Source organism: Mustela putorius, unplaced genomic scaffold, assembly GCF_011764305.1.
Source record: "Mustela putorius furo isolate JIRA1106 unplaced genomic scaffold, ASM1176430v1.1 tig00000596_pilon_pilon_pilon, whole genome shotgun sequence".
NCBI lineage: Eukaryota > Metazoa > Chordata > Mammalia > Carnivora > Mustelidae > Mustela > Mustela putorius.
The window spans coordinates 11,013,026-11,034,323 of NW_025421428.1; the positions used below are offsets into that span (position 1 = coordinate 11,013,026).

The 21,298-nt window shown below is 44.1% G+C and overlaps 1 protein-coding gene across 13 annotated transcripts in view; it reads right to left on the reverse strand.

The window, feature by feature from the left end:
* FNBP1 (formin binding protein 1) overlaps positions 1-21,298 on the reverse strand; it is a 143,465-nt gene that overhangs the window by 77,337 nt on the left and 44,830 nt on the right. For all 13 annotated transcript variants that reach the window (XM_045082583.1, XM_045082595.1, XM_045082594.1 and 10 more), the window contains exon 2: positions 12,137-12,252. In XM_045082583.1, coding sequence (XP_044938518.1) covers positions 12,137-12,252 — 116 coding nt within the window. The remainder of the gene's footprint in view (positions 1-12,136; positions 12,253-21,298) is intronic.

Consider the following 21,298-nt stretch of genomic DNA (forward strand, 5'->3'; position numbering starts at 1 on the left):
TCGGGAATGAGAGATGAAGTCAGTGCTTTGTGCGTAAGTTAAAACAAAACAAAACAAAAAAAAAAACGCAAAATGTCCGCAGCTGAAATCCATTTATTTCCTTCCTTTTTTTTAAAGAAAGTCATCTCTACACCCAATGTGGGGCTGGAACTCACGACCCCAAGACCAAGAGTTGCCAGCTCTCCCAGCTGGGCCAGCCAGGTGCCCCTGCTTCCTTGCATCTTTTCTGCATGGGAGATAAAGCTCTGGTTGTGAAAGATTTGCATCGTTTTTAATCTTTTACCCCAAAGGTAGAGCACGTGAGAACAGAAAGGGTCAGGAGTTGATGCTAACCTGGCTGTTACAACCTGACTTTAATTGGAGAGTACAGACCATGTGTGCACCTGCGGCCGATTTCATCTGCAGCACTGAGCTGAGGGTGAGTTTCCCTCCGGGCCACCGTTCCCTCCCGATCATCTTCACGATGATCCAAGAAAAGCATGTGGACTATGTCCAAATGCTCAAATTAAAAATCCAAGTACCGGGTGCCTAGGGGGCACCGTGGTTAAGCATCTGACTTGGTTTTGGCTCAGGTCATGATCTCGGGGTTGTGTGCTCAGAAGGGAGTCTACTTGAGATTCTCTCTCTCCCTCTGCCCCTCCCACTCGTGCTCTCTAAGATAAATAAATAAATCTTAAAAAAAAAAAAAAAAACAAGTGCCAAAGGCATGTTGTCAGGGCTGTGTGGTTGCTCCTGCAAAGAGCTAATGAAAAGGAAAGGAATTTAGGGGCTGTTAACATAAGACGTTTAATTAGGAGGACCTGCCTGCCCAGGAGATTTGCACTGACCACACTCAGATGAGACAAAATCACTCACATCTCTCTTTCTAATCTCGCCTCCAGGTCAAGAATCCAGACAATCTTTACATTTAACACACTTAAATTTACACAAAAACCAGGAGGTAACCCTGAAAAAAATGAAACTCACTCCCATGGATCCCACCCCTGACTTGGGTGGCAACAGCCAGGAGAGGCTGACTAACGGTCCATGACGGGGGTCCTCACTTGACCACAATGCAGTACTCACTTCCCTGTTTATCCCGTTTCTATTCCTCTTTCCTAGTAGCTACTTTCATTATTTCACATTTTCTTTTATTCTCCCTGAATCTACAGATTCGCCTAGAAAAATGTGCCATCATAAGTTTACAATCTTGATCATGGTACTTTTTACATACAAAGTGGATGTGATTACATCTCTAACAGGTGTTACTAGATGACGTGAGGCAATGGACTTCAGTATAAAAGGGGCGCCTGGGTGGTTCAGTGCGTTAAGCTTCTGCCTTCGGCTCAGGTCATGATCCTGGGGTCCTGGGATTGAGCCCCACATCAGGCTCTCTGCTCAGCGGGGAGCCTGCTTCCCCCTCTCTGCCTGCCTCTCTGCCTGCTTGTGATCCCTGTCTGTCACATAAATAAATAAAAATCTAAAAAAAAAAAAAAAAAAAAAAAAAAGACATTGCTCTGGGATGGGTTGAACCCAGACAAATCAGTGAGCAAGTCTGGGCGTCATCTGGGAGTTTAAGGGAGTTGGATGAAATGACCTCTATTGCCCCTTCAAGTTTTCTGATGCAGTATATAACACCCAACAGAATATCAATTGTTGCAATTTAAAATGAAGTTATTGGATGCTTGGGTGGCTCAGTCTATTAAGCATCTGCCTTGGGCTCAGGTCAGGATCCCAGAGTCTCGGGATTGAGTCCCGAGTCCCTGCTCGGCAGGGAGCCTGCTTCTCCCTCTGTCTGCCGCTCCCCCTGCCTGTGCTCTCGCTCTCTCTGACCAGTAAATAAATACAACCTTTTAAAAAATAAAATAAATAAAATAAAATGAAGATATGAAGAGCACGTGGGTGGTGCACTCAGTAGAGCATGTGAGTGTTGATCTTGGGGTCATGAGTTCAAACCCCACGTGGGGCACAGAGCTTACTTAAAATAGTAATGATAACAGTAATATCATCAATAGTAATGAAATAAAAGTAAAATGAAGACATGAGCATATGATCATTTCAAAATTTAATTAATTTTTGACTATTAATTATAATTAATAACTGATGAGAAGAGAACGTTCCTGCTTGAAGGCTGCTCTGGTGTGACCCATGCTTCAATAAACCAAGTCATATTTTCTCTGCTGATACTCTGGACGCATAGAACAGTTTTCCTAATAAATCTAGATCCAAAAGGATGCTGAAAAACATTTCCTTTAAAAATATGGCTTAGGGGCACCTGACTGGCTCAGCAGGTGAAGCATGTGACTTTCGAGCTCGGGATTGTGGTTCGAGCCCCACACTGGGTATAGAGATTACTTCAAAAATAAAATCTTTGAAATAAATAAATTAATTCATTAATAATGTGGCTTAAAGACACAAATAATGCAAAGGAGAGAAATCTTCCTTGTTGAAAGCACAGTACAGCGAGATGGTTCACCACAGTCACTCCTTAAAAGGCAGATTTAGTAAAAACAGTCCATCGTACTTAACAGGTGGCCAGGATGGAAAGGGGAACACATGGAAAGCACATGACTATAAAACCAAGAGGTTCTTTTCCACATAGACATAGAGTAGAATATATGGGAAGTTGGAGTGTTAAAAAGCCTATTGGCTGCATGTGTTTTTTTTTTAATTTGATTGGTTTTTTTTTTTTTTTGGCAGAGAGGAAGAGGAGTTGGGGGGCGGGGGCAGAGGGAGCGGGAGAGAGAATCTTAAGCAAGCTCCATGCCCTGCGAGGAGCCTGACGTGGGTCTCAACCTCCCAGAGCTGTCAGAAGTGTGTGAGACTCTTGATCTTGGGGTTGTGAGTTCGAGCCCCAGGTGGGGTGTAGCGACTACTTAAATAAAACAAACAAGCAAAAACCCACTCCACATTTTAAAAAATAAATTAAAAAATTTAATAAATACACATTTTCTTTTCAGTTTCCAGTCCTAAGCCTTCATAAAAAGAATTTTAAATTTTATATCTAGTTGAAGGAAACATAGCTTGACTAGAGACAGGTAAAACCAGAATTCTTTTTAGTTCTTTCTCACCAGTCCAAACCGAAACGGGATTAAAGACAATAGGGGGAGGTCTGTTGTGGGTGACAACCTGTGGAGACGGTCACGTTGGGATGAATGAGTCTCACTTTGACCATGTTGGCATATACAGCATTCAAAATGCTTCTTAAAAGCACCAGTGAGTAATTCACTCTATAAATGCCAACAGAAAACTAAAAGCTTAAGAGGTATGGAAGGGAAAATGAGAATTTTTCTCTCAGGGACCACTAGACAGAAGGATCAACTTTCATCTCCATTAGAGATGAAAGTTATTTTGTATGGGGTCACTTAAAAACAAGCAAGGAAATAAACCACAAAGAGCAGCTTTAAATTTATGGGATCTTTCTGAGAAATTTTAAGTGTTTTATGTATTACACTTGTTCTTCAGACAGGCTAATGAAAAGGTAAGAGAAAAACATAATCCTTTCATAAGGATACTGGGTTTAAACTTGGTTGATCCGAAGAGCCACAGGGAAGCTTTAAAAAAAAAAAAAGGAGATACCTGGGCCCAGTGCCAGGCTCTCTGAAATGGAAGGTCCAGGGTTGGGTCCAAGAATGTGTTTGGTTTTTTTTTTCTCTATCTTTCCTTCTTTCTTTCTTTTTTTTTTTTTCAAAGCTCACCACAAGACTTCCAGACAAAGACAGCAGAATAAAATTCAATCAGAGAACTGTGCTTTCCCAACAAGAGGTGAGAAGGAAAAGCCAGGACAATGATCAACAGCAGAAAACAAGCCCATGGGGAAAGAAGCATAATTTCAGTCTACGCACTTTGTAAAGTGGCGACCGTGGTGAGGGACAGAAGATTCTGGGGCCGTGGAGAAGGATGCTGTCCCTACTCTTGCTGCCACTACGGCCGGGGGTGAAGTGGGGTAGGAATAAGCCCATAAAACCCTTAATATCAGTTTCGACAATATACACTGAAGGGTGAGTAAACAATCGAGGACAGTGACAGGAAAGCTCTGAGAAGATGTGCAGGCTGACCACCCAGGTTCCAGAATTCAGGCAGGAGCAGGGGTCACACCACCTGGATCCTCACGCTCCAGGGCTCGAAGCTGGATGCCCGCGGGAGATCACGCCTAACCTAGGCATCCCAAAGGAACGAGGATTATCTTTGACCTAGCGGACTAAACTCTCAAACACAACCTCTAGCAGAGTTCTGGAACACACTCAGAGTCTCAAAGATGAAAAGTACAAAGCCAGATGCTTTGCCTCACCCTTACCCCGTAACAGAGCTCAGAGGGAAAGGCCAACCGTTCTAGAAGCACGGCCAGGAACGCTCACCTACCCTCTATCAGAACCTACAGCAGCACTAGGGTTGCTTAGGTGGGTAAGAAAAGCATGCTTAGGAAGTTCATGTGCCGTATCTCATGAAGCCCCCTTAACAACCCTGGAAAGGAGGAATTACTATTATTCACATTTTACAGATGAAAAAGATGAAGCACAGACAGGATGGGCCCCAAGCTGTGCGACGATTGAACAGAAGAATCAAGAATGCATCCCAGGTACTGGGGCTCTAGCGTCCGTTCTGTCAACTGTTTCGCCGAACTGCCCATATTAAACATAAGTGAGGCGAAAACATAGGACATGTAATACAGGAGAGAAGGAAGGAAGGGGAAAAGAGGGAAGGAAGGAAGGAAGGAAGGAAGGAAGGAAGAAAGATTCGGAGGAACAAAAAGAAGGGAGCGAGGGAATCCCCCCCAAAAAAAAGAAACACAAAAAAACCCCACAACAAATCAAAAAACCAAGCAAACAAACAATCTGGAAGAAAGGAAGCAAAAGAAACAAAAGCAAACCCCTCCAGAATATTTTACACTACAGGAAAACTTCATAAAAACACAAAGCCAATGAAGTCGAGAATTCCCAGGCCATGGGCTCAAACAGACTGCAAAGGTAAGGAAATGAACTAAGAACGGAAGCTACCACTACAGAACTAATGTATACAGTGGGCTGGGTATCAAATGTAACAGAAGCAAGCTTTGAGATGATCATTGTAAGGAAAGCAACTAACAAAAGCAGAAGAAAAGATTACCTAAAGAACCGGATACTTTAACATAAGGAAAAGCTGTATCTCTGAAGTATATAAAGCCAGTAAATCATACAGAAAAAATATTCAGATGTAACTGGAGAAAGTGATCCCGAAGTAAATGAGGGATTGGATCTGCATGTGAATGGGCTCTAAGGAAACTGACCAAGAATGATCAACAAGGCTGAGCTTGGCGATGCCATCAAACCGCTAAACAAACAAAAAATTCCTCACATATATAGTCAAAAAAATTCACCTACAAAAAAAGAAAAAAAAAATCTGGCTGGCCCCAGACTTTTCCACCAAAAACCAATGCAGCGACAAAGTTTGGAGAGGACGAAAATATGACTGGCGAATAACCAGGTCAAATTATTATCAAGTATGGGGACATTCTCAAACAGAAACAAACTCGGGAGAATTACTCCACAAACTCTTATTAGGGAAGGAAATATTCATATTTCTCTTGATGCCAAGAGACAGGGGGAGAGGTTGTGCTAGGACGAATGGAGGTGAGCATACATTTATATTTAAATACAGAATTAAGGGGCGCCTGGGGGATTTAGTCGGTTAAGCCTCTGACTCTCAGCTTAAGCCTCTGACTCTCGGCTTTGGCTCAGGTCATGATGTTAGGATCATGGGATCCTTCCAGGCATCGGGCTCTGCGCTCAGCACAGAATCTGCTTGAAATTGTCTCTCCCCCTCTCCCCTACCATGCTCACACATACTCTCTCTCTAATAAATAAAGAAATAAATGATAAGTAAGTAAGCAAATAAATGCAGAATTAAGACAAGTTAACTGTGGGACTGTGTTACAGACCACATTATATAGCTCAACTAGAAGAGGAAGCAAAACATGTAAAGATTATTTCCTTTCTCTTACTTAGCAGTGAGCCAAGTGAGCTTGCTTAAAGTTATAACAAGAAGTTAAAAAAAACAAAAACAAAAACCAGTAATGACATCCTACAAGTTTTTAATAATTTTTCTGCTAAATCTTGTAAGAATTCAATATTTATGGTTCAGCAAATCCTTCAGTTCCATCTGTATGTATTTTTTTATGGTGAAAGTAAATATAAGTGGAATTCCTTGTATACACAATATATTTTATAAAATGATTTCTACATAATTACCTTTTATTGACAATTAACTCTAATTAAAAAAAAAAAAAAGTTGGCCAGGACATGAATGGTTCACCAAAAAGAACGTATAAATGACTCAAAGGTATAAAAACAGGCTCAACCTCATTGATAATAAGAGAAACACAAACTAGGGCTCAGACTCTCCTATTTTTACTTATCACATTGGCAAAGACAGGACAAGACTGGTACCAAGGAGCACTGAGGGTCAAGGTCAATGGCACTGCCCCACGCTGTGCCATAAGCCGTAAGGGTCACAGCCTTTGAGTGGCAACTTGGTGAACTCTACCAGAACCAGAGTGATACATTCAGGAACTTTATTTCTGGAACGGCTTGTCCAAGTGCATTACTCAAGGTTATGCATTGCAACTTTGTTCCGAGTTGCAAACAATTGGAAACAATCAACATGTCCACCAAGCCATAGCAATACTGTAAAACCGCAAAAATAATGAGTCCTCGGAACAATCTCCAGGATGTAGAGAGACAAGGACACACGGAACTGCTCGGGAAGCAAGGAAGAAAACACACCCTCATTTGCCTGCGGTGTCATAAAATTTCTTGGAAAAGATAAACAAGAGACTGATAACATTTATTGTCCCCAGGGTCAGGGTTAAGAGAAGGGACCCTTACCTGCACACCATTTTCTACCTCTGGCATTTTTAATCATGTGAATTCATTATCTGGCTAACAAATAATATAGCTTTTTTAACAGGAGCTAAGGGCAACCGATAGTTGGTTCTCTTCTATAGGTCATATGGAATGTTTTAAACTTTGATTAGGAATTCGACCTTACATTGCCTTGAAGAAATAGTAATTCTGGCAAGGGTCAGTAAACTTTTCCTGAAACAGGTCAGACGGATAGTATTTTACACTTGGAAGGGCGTCATGCTCAGGTGTCCCTGTTGCAACTAGTCAATTGCAATTGTTCTCAGAAGCAGCCATAGGACAACACATTAATGAATGGGCGTGGCCATGTTTCTGCATAACTTTATTTATAAAACCAGGCAGTGGATGGATTGGGACATAGGCTGTAGTTTGCCAACCCCCCAACCTACAGAAATCAAAGCCCCAATGAACACCCACTGCTTCTAAAATAAGTTAGCATAGGGACGCCTGGGTGGCTCAGTTGGTTAAGCTGGTGTCTTTGGCTCAGGTCACAATCCCAGGGTCCTGGGTCACAATGCCCGAGTCCCGCATCGGGCTCCTAGCTTGGCGGGAAGCCTGCTTCTCTCTCCACCTCTGCCTGCCACTCTGCCTGCTTGTGCGCTCTTTTTCTCTCTGACACATAAATAAATAAAATCTTAAAAAAAAAAAAAAAACTGGGGCGCCTGGGTGGCTCAGTGGGTTAAAGCCTCTGCCTTCAGCTCAGGTCATGATCCCAGGATCCTGGGATTGAGCCCCACATTGGGCTCTCTGCTCAGCAGGGAGCCTGCTCTGTCCTCTCTCTGCCTGCCTCTCTGTCTATTGTGATCTCTGTCTGTCAAATGAATAAATTTTAAAAAATCTTAAAAAAAAAAAAAAAACTAAGTTAGCATTATTTTTCCTCTAATTAATGCTGAAAAAATTAAAAATGATTTAATACCAGAAATCTCTCCAAAAAGATCGTGTTGCTTTTTCAAATCACACTGGTATTTCAAGCAAGCATTTGCTGACCATGCTTCAGTCACCCTGGCCTTTCCATTCCTTGAACATGTTTCCACCTCAGGACCTTTGCACTCACTGACCCCTTGGCCTGGAAGAGCTAAACCCAGACCTTGGCATGCTGGTCTTCTCTCTTTGTGTTTCCGTTCTCAAGCAACAGGTTTTCCCTGGCCAGTCTAGCTACGTAACCCCCACCCACTATCACGCTCTATTACACCACTGGCTTTATTTACCTGGGTTGATAAATGCTATCTTTAAAAAAATCTTGTTTGCTTATTTGCATGTGGTCTGTTTTCCACAGTGAGAAGGTGAGCTCCAAGGTGTCTTGTTCATCTGAGCTCCCCTGGTACTCTGCTCACACACTGTTGGTTGTTCTGTTTGTTGGTAAGCCCTCATCAGCTCTCATAGCTTATGCAAACACATGATTCTCCTTGAAGCAGTGGGGACCAAACATCTCAGACCTGGACGTCTCGATTCAGCCTTCCTACAACTATTTCCTGAGTTCCTATCATGCATCAGGAGAGAACACAGCAAGGAGGCTGGTATGGTTAGAGCAGAGAGAGGGAAGAGGAGGAAAGAGACGTCAGAGAGGTTGGGGGATATGGTCACATAGGGCTTTGCAGGACATCCATGCTAAGGGCTCTGGATTTACAGAGTGAAATGGGAAGTCGTTGGAATTTTGAACAGAGTGCCATGATCTAGCTGCTTTGTGGAAAACAGACAGACAAGAGGGGATAAGAGGGGAATAAGAGAAACCAGTTAGAAGCCTCGGAATAACCCAGGTGAGAGGTGATGGGGACTGGACCACAGCGGCCGAGGTGCAGGTCAGAAGAAGGGGTCGGATCCTGGGTAAATTTGCCAAGTACAGTCACTGGGACTTCCTGATGGCTTACACTGGGGACACGGGATGGGGGCGGGGTAGTGGCAGAGAAAGAGGGAATTTCTGACATAACGAAGAACAGGGTTTCTGACCTAACAGGGAAGGAGCAGCTGCCTTCAAGTGCATGGGAAAAGCCGGGCCATGCAGACGCACACTGTAGGTGGGCAGCTTCGGCTTCGGACACTTTCCATTTCAGATAGATTTTAGGAGGTAATGCATAATCTATATTGGAGTCCAGGACAGAGGGCTAGCTTGGAGGTCCACACACCTGCGAGCCACTGTCACGTGGATCACACTTAAAGCCAGATGAGAGCACCCAGGGAACACAGACCGAGAGGGGGAGGTGACAGGGACTGGGAACTAGGGCATACTGGGTGAAGAGGCAGGAGGCAAAGAGGACCCCGTGAGATGCTAAGAAGGAGTTCCCAGTGAGGGAGGAAGGAAGCCAGAAGACTAGACTGAGGCCAAGCCAGGAGGAGGAAGCATCCGCCCCGTCAAAGCCGCCGATAGGTCAAGGACGCCAGACTGCGGACAGGCGATTGGGTTGAACAATACGGAAGTCACAGGGGCCCTGAAAGGGCAGTGCTGGCAGAGAGGTGTGCAGTGAGTTTAAGGTAGCGAGAGGGGAGGGATTGGAGACAGCAAGTAAGAACCCTTTGAAGACGTTTGACTGCAAAGGGGAACAAAGAAACGGTGGCACCGGGTAGGAAGAATGATCTCAGGAAAGTTTGTTTTTGGATGATGGCGTGCTCGGGTGTCGACGGGGATAATAACCCGGGAGAGAAGATCTGAGGACGTGGGAGAGAGAAGCACTGGGGCTCGGTTCCAGAGCCGGAGGGAGGGGGGACACCGAGTGCACAAGAGGGGAGGCCTGGATGTAGACAGAAGCATCTCGGGGCAGGGGGCACAGATGCTGAGAGTCTCAGGACATTTTCTTCTGACTGCTTCCGTGCTCTCGGGGACGTAGCAAACAAGTGGCGAGGATGGGAAAGGAGATGCTGGGTTTGCAGAAAAGGGGAACGGAGTCTCTTCGGTGAGCGGGCAAGCAAATCAGCCAAGGACAGGAAGGAGGCTTATGTACTGGCACTGAGGACCTGGCTAAGGGCTCAGTATCGAGGGGGAGGAGACCAGTCTGAAGGGTTAGTTCAATTACTCCTGATCCGGTACATCAACTTCTGCCAACAAGAACGAATTCAGACACGGCCTAGGGATGGAATGAAACAATGTTAATACATACATCTCAGGGGGCGCCTGGCTGGCTCAGTCAGAGGAACATGCGACTCTTGGTCTAGGGATTGTGCATTTGAGCCCCATGTTGGGCACAGAGCCTACTAGATACATATTTAAATCTCAGGAAAAGCACTTCTCAAGAGGCTGCCGTGAGAACCCTGACATCTACTTCAACTTGTGATCCACAAGAGGGTACACAGTCAAGGAGAGCCACCGCACTTGACCCTAAACCCACACTGGAATTTGCATTCTTTTCCAACAGCCCCCCCCTTTTGCTACCTGCATCCTCCGCCCCTCACCTAGGACGGTAAGAAAGGGCCAGAAGCCAGGTGCAGTTCAGAGGGGGAGCCAAGAAAGCCCTTTCCCTTTGTGACACGGAAAGGAGCAGACATTTGCTAAAAGCTGAATTAACAGCATCTACTCCCAAACCTCCTGAACAAAACAGGATCATGACAAAGGTGCCGGGAAGACAAGTGTAAGCTAACAGAAGAAGAAAGGGAACAAACACGTAAATCCATGCAGTGAGACCGTATTCTGGCTAAGGACGTTATGTAACCCATTTTCCCACGAAGGGCATTACGATGAACAGTGTGATATTTGGCTAATGAGGACGAAGCAGCCCCTTCCCTGTTGCTACATTCAGGATGGGAGGCGGATGCACACACGCAGTGCCAGAGATCGACCTGGGTTCAGCAAGTCATAAGCCTGTTTCATTGAGCAATGGGTTTTTGTTTGATTTACTCAATGGAAAGAGCACGTGTCATTCACAAAAACATCCACATGTACCCTCAGGGCCTTATTTGTAAACAACACCAGCTCTAGGAGAATCCACCTTCTCTCAGGGCCCCTGACATATCCCTTCTGCAGACACTCTTTGGGTTCAAACGAAATGTTTCTAGACCAAAAGTCATCTGGATCTTTAACAGATCTTCAAACAATCGGCACCAACCCATTCCACCAAACAAGAAATCATTAAAGATTGTGACCACTACATCCAGTTCCAGCTTCATTCTACCAACAACTTTTACACATTCTAGCTAAAAGCACAGATTCCTCGGATAATTTCACCATTAAATATGTAAGCGGTCCAAGCACTTTTAAAATGCTGCCCACGGGACTCGTACAGGCTTCTAGATGGAGCGTGGATCGGGAGAAGCAGTTTGGAAAACTATCTACTTAGAGCTAAACACCTGTGACCCCACAATTCCAGTCTTGGGTGTATATAGAGTTCGTATCCCCAAAAAGGGGCCAAGCAATAGCCTGGTGGCCGAGAAGTGGGTGAACTGTGGTATACTCACACACCCAAGACCAACCACCAGTGAATGGAACAAGCTCCCCCACAGACAGCCACACAAATGACTGTCCCAAACCTAAAGTAGAACAAAAGAAGCCAAACGCAAACAGTGCTTAATAAGTGAGTACTTTCGCATGAGGTTCAAAAGCAGGCAAAACCGTCTGTGTCACTGGAAGTCAGAAGTGTGAACAGCCATGGGAGGAAGGTGTTGCACTGGAAGGGGCCAGGGGACCTCTGGGCCTGGATTTGCCTATTTCTCCACCTGGGAGCTGATGACACGGGGGTGTTCACTCTGGGAAGATTTCTGGGGCTATACACTTATGACATGCACTTCTACCTCTCTATATATTACACTTCAATTAGGAGTTTTCTTGAAAAAAAAAAAAAAAGTAGCCCCAAAATTCAAAAACTATCCTTTAAAAAAAAAAAAGAAAAGAAAAGAAAAAGAAAAACAGAGCCTAATAGCAATAACTTAGTTTTTATTTTTATTGTTCTATGAAAATAAATTTTCTCTATCAAAAGCAAGGTTTTTTTTGTTTTGTTTTAAGATTTTATTTATTTATTTGACAGAGAGAGACACAGCAAGAGAGGGAACACAGCAGAGGGAGTGGGAGAGGGAGAAGCAGGCTTCCCGTGGAGCAGGGAGCCCGATGCGGGGCTTGAACCCAGGACTCTAGGATCATGACCTGAGCTGAAGGCAGATGCTTAACGACTGAGTCACCCAGGCGCCCCAAAAGCAATGGTTTCTAACTGAAATATTACCTTACATAAAAGGGGGAAAATATTTAAGTACTATACATTCACAGGATAAATGAGTATATAAATTATCACTACATCCATTTTGCAATTAACAAATAACCTTTTTTAATATCGACTTACCTGAGCTGCTTTGCATAGCTGAGTTCAATCTCTGTCCTTTCCTTTACAAATTTGATGTATTTCTCAAGAATGTCAATTCCCCACTGTGTGTGTTTTTCTAAGTTGTCAAATTGGTCCTGTTTAAAAAAAAAAACAAAGAGAGAGAGAGCTTTAGAATCCTTCTCTGCGATTAATATAACTTCAGGGAACAATTCTCTCAACAATATGTGGCGGTACAGAAAGCAGTTCTAGTATTTTCCATGATTGTACTGGGTGCTTTTCTTGTGGAGCCGTTTTAAATCAACATTACCAAATTTGGTTTGAAAACTGCCCGGGGTACTGAACTCTGACCCATTCGTTCATGTTAGAAACACAGTTTGGGGATATAGTTAACATTCTGGTACAAAGGAAAATATCTTTTCCAGATTCCAAAAACCGAGAGCTGAAACACACATCAGCTCAGTCGAGCTCGCCAGCACCTCACCTGTTGCCTCTGAGTTAATTCAAACCAGCTCTCTGAAATTTGGGGCAAGCAAATGGGAACAGAAAGAGTGACAAAATACTGCCTTCTTCAAACAGATAAATGAAATGACTCATGCGGACTTTATTCAAACATTCGAACATTTATGAAACCCACACCGTGTGGGCTAGGAAAGGAGCCGGGGAACTGAAATGCACAGAAATAGAGCCCCATCTCGCCTGGAGGTTCCTAGCCTGGAAGAATGAGAGGAGGTGGGTATTTCAGCAACAGCTACTGCAAAGGCGAGGACACATCCAGGAATCTGGGGATTGGGGGGGGGTGGCACTTGTCCCTCTGGAGGGAAAGTGGGGGGCCGGGGGGAGGGCTCAAGGGAAGAAGGGTGGTGGGTAAGAAACTGGAAAAAGTCCCAGCCCATCACCCCAGGCCTCAAACAGAGAGAGTGAAGGAGCTTAGCCTCTTCAGTGCACACAAGTGAGCCGTTGAACTTGGAAGGAGAGGCACGCCCACAGACATGCTGAGAATGGCCAGGAGGTGGAAGCCGGGAGAGTGTTCCCTAGTCCAGAGGAGAGAAAACGGGAGCAGAGGGTCCACAGACCCATAACAACTAGAATCCACTAGCTTCAGCCGCCGACTGCAAGAGGAGGCTGGAAAGGAATAGGAGGGCGGGGCGAGATTCTGGGGGCCCCCCTGCCTCTGGCTCCCGGGACGAGAGAATCGAGGGGCTGGGGTGACGTAACACAATGCCCAAGGGAGTGACATGTCCAGAGGGGAGCTGCAAACACAGACCCATTCGGAGCTCAAGGAGGCAGGGCTGTGACCTGGTGGGTCTGAAGGGATTCCCGGAGAAGGTCAGCAACACGGGCTGCCGCGACGCCCTGATAGCGGAGAGGGGCCTGGCCTCTGGGAGCGCCCAGAAAGGCCTGGGAAAGCGACAGGAGTGTCCGTGCGACATTGTAGGGAAGGGAAAGATGGACTGTGTCCGCTGTCTCCTGGGAGACGGCAGGAAAAGAGAAATATGCGCGTTCTGGCCCCAGCCTGGAACTCCACCACCTGGGGCCGCAGAATGTAGCCAAAATGTAGCCATTTGCCTAGAGATGCCGAATCAGTCACGGCCTAATTTCACAATTCAGTCATGAGGATCACAGGAAATGGAGAAGAGTCAAATCGAGTATAAAAAATACAAAGCCACAGTTTAATCCTATCGCAGGTGTGTGAGATCCTAAGGACACAGTCGGTGCCAAACTTCAGCTTGGTTTTAAAACTTAGCATCTGCCACTTGATGGACACCGGTCCTCGTGCTCTCATTCTGCGTTCCATTCCAAGTTGTTCCCTAGAGGTCCACCTTGGGTGGGAGTGGGGGCCCTGCAGAGCCAAAAATATTTTTCTTTTTCTTTTTCTTTTTTTTAAGATTTTATTTATTTATTTGACAGACAGAGATCACAAGTAAGCAGAGAGGCAGGCAGAGAGAGAGAGGAGGAAGGAGGCTCCCTGCAGAGCAGAGAGTCCCAGGACCGATCGATCCCAGGGGCTCGATCCCAGGACCCTGGGATCATGACCTGAACCAGAGGCAGAGGCTTTAACCCACTGAGCCACCTAGACGCCCCCCAAAACATTTTTTCTCCAAGAAATTCTCTTCTTGAAGAAAACTCATCTCCTCTTACTTCCACCCAGGCCCACAGAACAGGTTGAGAAACTAAGGTTTTAACTTACTGGAATGGTTTTCTCATGAAAAAGAATCACTGCAAAACGTCTTCAAATCTAATAATTCTTTACATTATCATAAAAAACAAGGGACAACTCTGTAAGGTTTTCATTGATTCTTGGCCTCCAATAATATATTCCACGGACATCTAGTTTCTACTTCAAGGAATACTAGTCAGGAAGGTGATTTATTTATATCCTCCATATAGACAAGGGTGGTCAAGCAAATTGATAGGGTAAACAAGACGGTAGGTCACTTCAAACTACTCAGAGAACAAATATACAAACAATTCAAGTCATGATTACAAATCATTCCTAGCTCTTCAGAGCAAGGCTTGTTTAAAGCTCTGGGCTGGTTGGTAACCCTCTGCTAACCTAGTTTCATAGCTAGTTTCCTATTTATTTTTAAAACGCCTTGGGGCGCCTGGGTGGCTCAGTGGGTTATGCCTCTGCCTTCAGGTCGGGTCATGATCTCAGGGTTCTGGGATCGAGTCCTTATTGGGCTCTCTGCTTGGCAGGGAGCCTGCTTCCTCCTCTTTCTCTCTCTCTCTCTGCTTGCCTCTCTGCCTACTTGTGATCTCTGTCAAATAAATAAATAAAATATTAAAAAAAAAAAAAAAACAAGTGCCTTTCTAGACCCCTCCCTCCATTTGAGTCCTGGTTCATCTCCCATTCCCAGAGGCTTACTATATTCAGGAGTTAAAGGGGTTTCCTTGAAAACTTGCTAACAGGGGCACCTGGGTGGCTCAGTAGGTTAAAGCCTGTGCCTTCGGCTCAGGTCATGATCTCAGGGTCCTGGGATCGAGCCTCACAACGGACTCTGCGCAGCAGGGAGCCTGCTTCCCCCTCTCTCTCTGCCTGTCTCTCTGCCTACTTGTGATCTCTGTCAAATAAATAAATAAAATCTTTAAAAAAAAAGAAAGCTTGCTAACAGCATCTGCTTTTAAATTGTCCTGATGATAATCTCATTACATATTTTTCCCTGTGAGTATGTGGTTCTTTTTTTTTTTTTAACGCTCTGGTGTATAGAATACAGAGCAAAAGCTTTTGATACCGAAATTCTTTTTTTTTTTTTAATCTACATTTGAATTGAGTCTACCTTAAAAATTACTGGCCCCAATCCAACAATATGTTTTCAATAAAGTTATCTGTATTCAGGAACATTCTGCAAGCTATAATAAGGTCAAAATAAGATAGAAGATCTTGATGCTAAAAACCTTACTCAGTAGCAACAAATAAACTAGTACTTGTTTGTCAATCTAGGATCGTTCTTTTTATGCTATATTAGAACATCTCTTGGGGGGCCTGGCTGGTTTAGCAGGTGGAATATGCGGTTCTTGATCTTGGGGTCATGAGTTTGAGCCTCACGCTGTGTGTAGAGCTTACTTAAAAAAAAAAATGAAATAACATGTTGTCACAAATAAAATTTTTTAAAATACTATAACCTCCCTAATGATGCCACACTCTACCCCTCCCATCACATGGATTGCCACGGCATGGAGTTTTCTGACAGCAGCTAAAAGCAAATTCAAAACAGATGAAAAACTAATCAACCCACTTACATTCTTGACCAAAATCTGGAAAACTTAATGGAAAAACATTCCAAATCTTAAAAAGACTCCTTTGTGAGCAAATATTATAAAGGGCCCTTTAAAAAAGAGCCTTCGGGGGTGCCCGGGTGGCTCAGTGGGTTAAAGCCTCTGCCTTGGCTCAGGTCATGATCTCAGGGGTCCTGGGATCGAGCCCCGCATCTCTTTGCTCAGCAGGGAGCCTGCTTCCCCCCTCTCTCTGTCTCTGCCTGCCTCTCTGCCTACTTGTGATCTCTGTCAAATAAATAAATAAAATATTTAAAAAAAAAAAAACAGTCGGCACTTTGGAGATGGGGCCATTAGCAAAAATGGACCCTTTCCTTTGTGATGTTACAGGACAGCAGTTCTGCTCTCTTAAAAATCATTAAGAGGCCCTCTCAGACCTCTTAAAAATCATTAAGAACCTTTGAAAACTTTTATTTATGTGGGTTATGACCATCAATATTTACTGTATCAGAAATTAAAAACAAGTTTTAAACATGCTTATTAATTTATTTAAAAAGACGACACTAGGGCGCCTGGGTGGCTCAGTGGGTTAAGCCGCTGCCTTTGGCTCAGGTCATGATCTCGGGGTCCTGGGATCGAGTCCCGCATCGGGCTCTCTGCTCAGCAGGGAGCCTGCTTCCTCCTCTCTCTCTGCCTGCCTCTCTACCTACTTGTAATCTCTCTCTGTCAAATAAATAAATAAATCTTTAAAAAAAAAAAAAAAAAGACGACACTAAATCCATCCCATGTCAAAAGAAGCAGCTCTTTTTAAAAAGAAATTTCCTTTCCAAAACAACAACAAAACGTGAGAAAACTGGCACTGTTTTACTTTTCTGCAAATCTCTTTAATGTTTGGTTTCATAGAAGACAGCTGGATGCTCAGATCCTTCTGAATTCAATCTGGTCGACTCCTTACTTTGGCTGAAACATGCAAAAAAATAAGACTTCATGCACATATGTAGTAAGAAAGTGGAGGAGAAGTTCAAGAGCCTTTTTAGGTCATGCTGGCTACCTCCTGATAGCGCCCCAAGACTCAACTAATAGTAGTTTCTTAAAGGCTAGTTGCAATATGAAATCTGAAACCCAAAGAATTTTTCGCATCAGGTTACAATAAAATGCACTCATTGATCTCGTGCTCTGAATGGATCTTTTGCCTACATGTGACTGTGTAACATTATTTAGAAAATACCATTTACAAAGTATCATGTCACTGATAACTTGCAGATCTTCCAAATGTTGCCACATTTCATTAAAAAATATATTCAAATCATATTTGTTTATATTGCTACCTATCTCATCTTTTCCAATGTCTTTATTTTTAAATTTTTATTTGTTTTTAAAAATTTGTTAGAGAGTGGGGTGCCTGATTGGCTCAGTGGGTTAAAGCCTCTGCCTTCGGCTCAGGTCATGATCCCAGGGTCCTGGGATCGAGCCCCACATTGGGCTCTCTGCTTGGCAGGGAGCCTGCTTCCCCCTCTCTCTCTGCCTGCCTCTCTGTCTGCTTGTGATCTCTCTGTCAAATAAATAAATAAAATCTTTAAAAAAAAATTTGTTAGAGAGCACAAGTGGGGAGGAGGGGCAGAGGGAAAGGAAGGAGCAGGCTCCCTGTTGAGCAAGGAGCTTGATGCGGGGCTCCATCCCAGGACTCTAGGATCATGACCTGAGCCAAAGGCAGTTGCTTAACTGACTGAGCCACCCAGGCACCCTATTTATTATGTTTTGGGTTTTTTTTTTTTTAAAGTAAGCTCTATTCCCAAAATGGGGCTTGAACTCACGACCCGAGGTCAAGAATCTGAGGCGGCTTTAAATACTGGGGAGCTGTCAAGGTCACAGTGGCAAATACGAATTTCCCAAAATACCAATTTTCACTTAAAAGGTAGAATTCCATCATTGGCAACAAACAGTTGTTTCCTTAAAAGGACAGGCTTGGGGTGCCTGGGTGGCTCAGACGGGTGGGTCATGATCTCCAGGCAGGTCCCCGGATGGAGCCCCGGGTCAGGTTCCCATCTCAGCAGGGAGTCAGCTTCTCCTCTCCCTCTGCCTCTCCCCCTGTTTGTGCTCTGTCTCTCTCTTTCTCTCAAATGAATAAATAAAATCTTTAAATAAATAAATAAATAAAGGGACAGGCTCAATTATTCCTTTTTGAGAAAATACCTGCCAAATGCCCGAGTTCATCTGCCAACTTTTTTTTTTTTTTAAGATTTTATTTATTTATTTGACAGAGAGAAACAGTGAGAGAAGGAACACGAGCAGGAGGAGTGGGAGAGGGAGAAGCAGGGTCCCTGCCCAGCAGGGAGCCCAATGTGGGACTCGATCCCAGGACCCTGGGATCATGACCTGATCCGACGGCAGACGCTTAATGATGGAGCCACCCAGGCGCCGTGCCAACTGTCCTCTTAAGTAAAAATGGTGTCCATGAAAAAACAAGTTAGTCCAGCTCACAACGCAATCACTGAAGTATCCTGGTCGACACTAAGTGCTTTAGGCATATTTCCCATCCTGTCATACTATTCAAAAAGTGTATACTCAACAGTTGAGATTTAATAAAATTACTCCTCTTACTGTTTCCTTGCGGGCATTTTTATTTCTAATTTTTTAAAAAAGATTTAACTTACTTATTTGACAGAGAGAGGGAGAGAGCACAAGGCAAAGGCAGAAGCAGGCTCCCCGCTGAGCAAGGAGCCCGACGCAGGGCTCGATCCCAAGATCCTGGGATCATGACCTGAGCCAAAGGCAGACACTTAACCGACTGAACCACCCAGGCACCACCACTGAGGATATTTCTGAATAAAAGGGATTTTTTTTTTTTAAAACCTCTAACAGTTAAGAAACAAGACCTGCTGAGTTGACCCATTGCCCTGATTCGCGTCAAGGGGCCTGCAGCCTTCCCGTCACCACCTTTATGCTACAAGCCTCAACATCCACACCGTGAGAAAGATAGTGTTTTTGTGTGATTATGAAAATAGTTTTGACTCTGCGGACTGCGTAAGAGGCGGCCCAGGGGCTGCACTGCAAGAACTCGTCCCCCATGACATGCGCTCTACAATTTCTCTTTGAAAGCTTCATGTTTCCAAAGATTAAGAAAGGCAGATCATATATGACCTAATGGAAAATGATGTTTAATGTACTATTAAGTGCCAACTATATATACGCTCAGGAATTAACTCGCAATTGCCAAGAGAACGGCAATGGATGTTTCCAAGGAGTTGGGTGGAAGGCGATACCCCCTCTTGACCGCCTACTGCTCTTCGAGTTCCAACCAAAGGTTCACGGCAGGAGCTGTCGGCCACAGGACGCGGAGTAGGCCGCAGGGACAAACGAGGGGAGCACGAGTGCGTTAATCAAACGCAGTTACTGCATTTTCCAATCGATCATTTTCAGGTCTGGCTGTCTGCACGCGGAAGACCGAAGCGAGAGAAGTATGAACCAGGGCAGCTGTCTGGGTTGTTGTAACTTCATCAGAGTTCCTAAAGCATCACCAAGTTCAATACAAATGTTGCCTTCCTGTACCTACAAGAGCGACTCATCGGTCGGTGTCGAGACTGGTCTCTCTACGTCCCTGGAGAATGAAGACTCTTGGCTATGCCTAAGAAGTTGTCTGCTGAAATCTGATTTTTCTTTGAAAGTCTGCAAAAGAAATGACCCAGGAAGTACTTTCAGAAAAGCTAGTTACTAGGGGCACCTGGGTGGCTCAGTGGGTTAAGCCTCTGCCTTTGGCTCGGGTCACGATTTCGGGGTCCTGGGATCGAGCCCTGCATCGGGCTCTCTGCTCAGCAGGGAGACTGGTTCCCCCCTCTCTGCCTGCCTCTCTGCCTACTTGTGATTTCTGTCAAATAAATAAATAAAATCTTTAAAAAAGAATAATAATAAATTAAATAAAATGAGGAGACCCAAGTCTGCCTCAAGGAAATTTTTCTCCACAGTATAGGTCAAGTTTTTAATATTATACTTCCTGTCACTAGAAAGTGTACTAAACTGACACAAATTCAGAGTCCCCTGAACAAGCCAATCCGGTAAGATACTAAGTTGCTGAGGTTATGTCAGTGTCAGTGGCTCAGACTCAAGAGGAGGGTATCCTGAGGCCAGCTTTCCACGAATCTCTCCCCAAGTGACTCACTCAGTGAAGAGAATTCGCTCTTCCATATCACTGGGTATGTTTCTGTCCATGCTGTATAGACCACTGTTTTAGGATACTCTAATTCGGGATAAATCCACTTTCCAAAGGACTAGGGCACTTGGAGTAATAGACTTTAAATGGCTCTATCTGGGGGCACCTTGGTGGCTCAGTGGGTTAAAGCCTCTGCCTTTGGCTCGGGTCTGCCTTTGATTTCGGGGTCCTGGGATCGAGCCCCGCATTGGGCTCTCTGCTCAGCAGAGAGCCTGCTTCCCTTCCTCTCTTCTGTCTGCCTCTCTGCCTACTTGTGATCTCTGTCTGTCAAATAAATAAATAAAATCTTAAAAAAAAAAAATAAAATAAAATAAATGGCTCTATCTGAACAGAATCCCTTGGGATGGTATTACTGGTATTAGCTTCCTCGCATCTTTAAGAGAAAAGTGTCAGCACGTCTAGATCTACCCAGAGTAAATGTAACAAAACCTCCATTTAAAATGTTTTTAAAAATCAATTAGGTTCTGAATATTAAAGTAGCTGTATATATAGGAACAAAAAAAAGTTTGACAAAACTTTACAAACAAAAATGTGTCATCACAAATGCCACCTGAAATTCTAGATCTCAAATTTGAAACAGACTTCAATTAATCTCCATGGACAAGGAGAAAGAATTTTTCTCACATACAATGTCAAAAGCAGAAATATTTTTGGGGTGTCTGGGCAGCTCAGTTAGTTGACAGCTGACTCTTGGTTTTGGCTCAGGTCATGAAACCAGGGCACGTCTGCTTGAGTCTCCTTTCTCCTTCTACCCCTCCTCCTACTGCACCACTTGGCACGCGCATTCTCTCTCTCAAATAAATAAGTCTTTTTTAAAAAGATAGAAATACCAAAATATATACTTTCACCATGACAGCATCAAAATTGACGTGATGAAGAACTACTACCCAAAGGAAAGTCACTGTTTACTCAGGAAAAAAAATAAATAAATAAAAATAAAAGGTCAAGGACAGCAGTAGGTGGTTTATTTCGAGGAGCACAGACACCTGCTTAGACAATACCAAGTAGACAGAGATTCTGTAAAATCACACATTCATCTGCTATTTCTGAAACAGGTTCTCTGAATTAGGAGGGGTTCTCCCCCAAAATTGGGTTGAAAAGCAGGAGTCTATGACATAATTAACAAAAGAGGAGCTCCAACATCACAGTGTCAAGTTGGACAGTCAAGTTAATACAAAAGATTTTCATGAGGAAGGAAAAGTGCCCACAATGGACAGTTTTACTGAACTTTGAATCTCTAAAATGCAAGTCCAAAAACT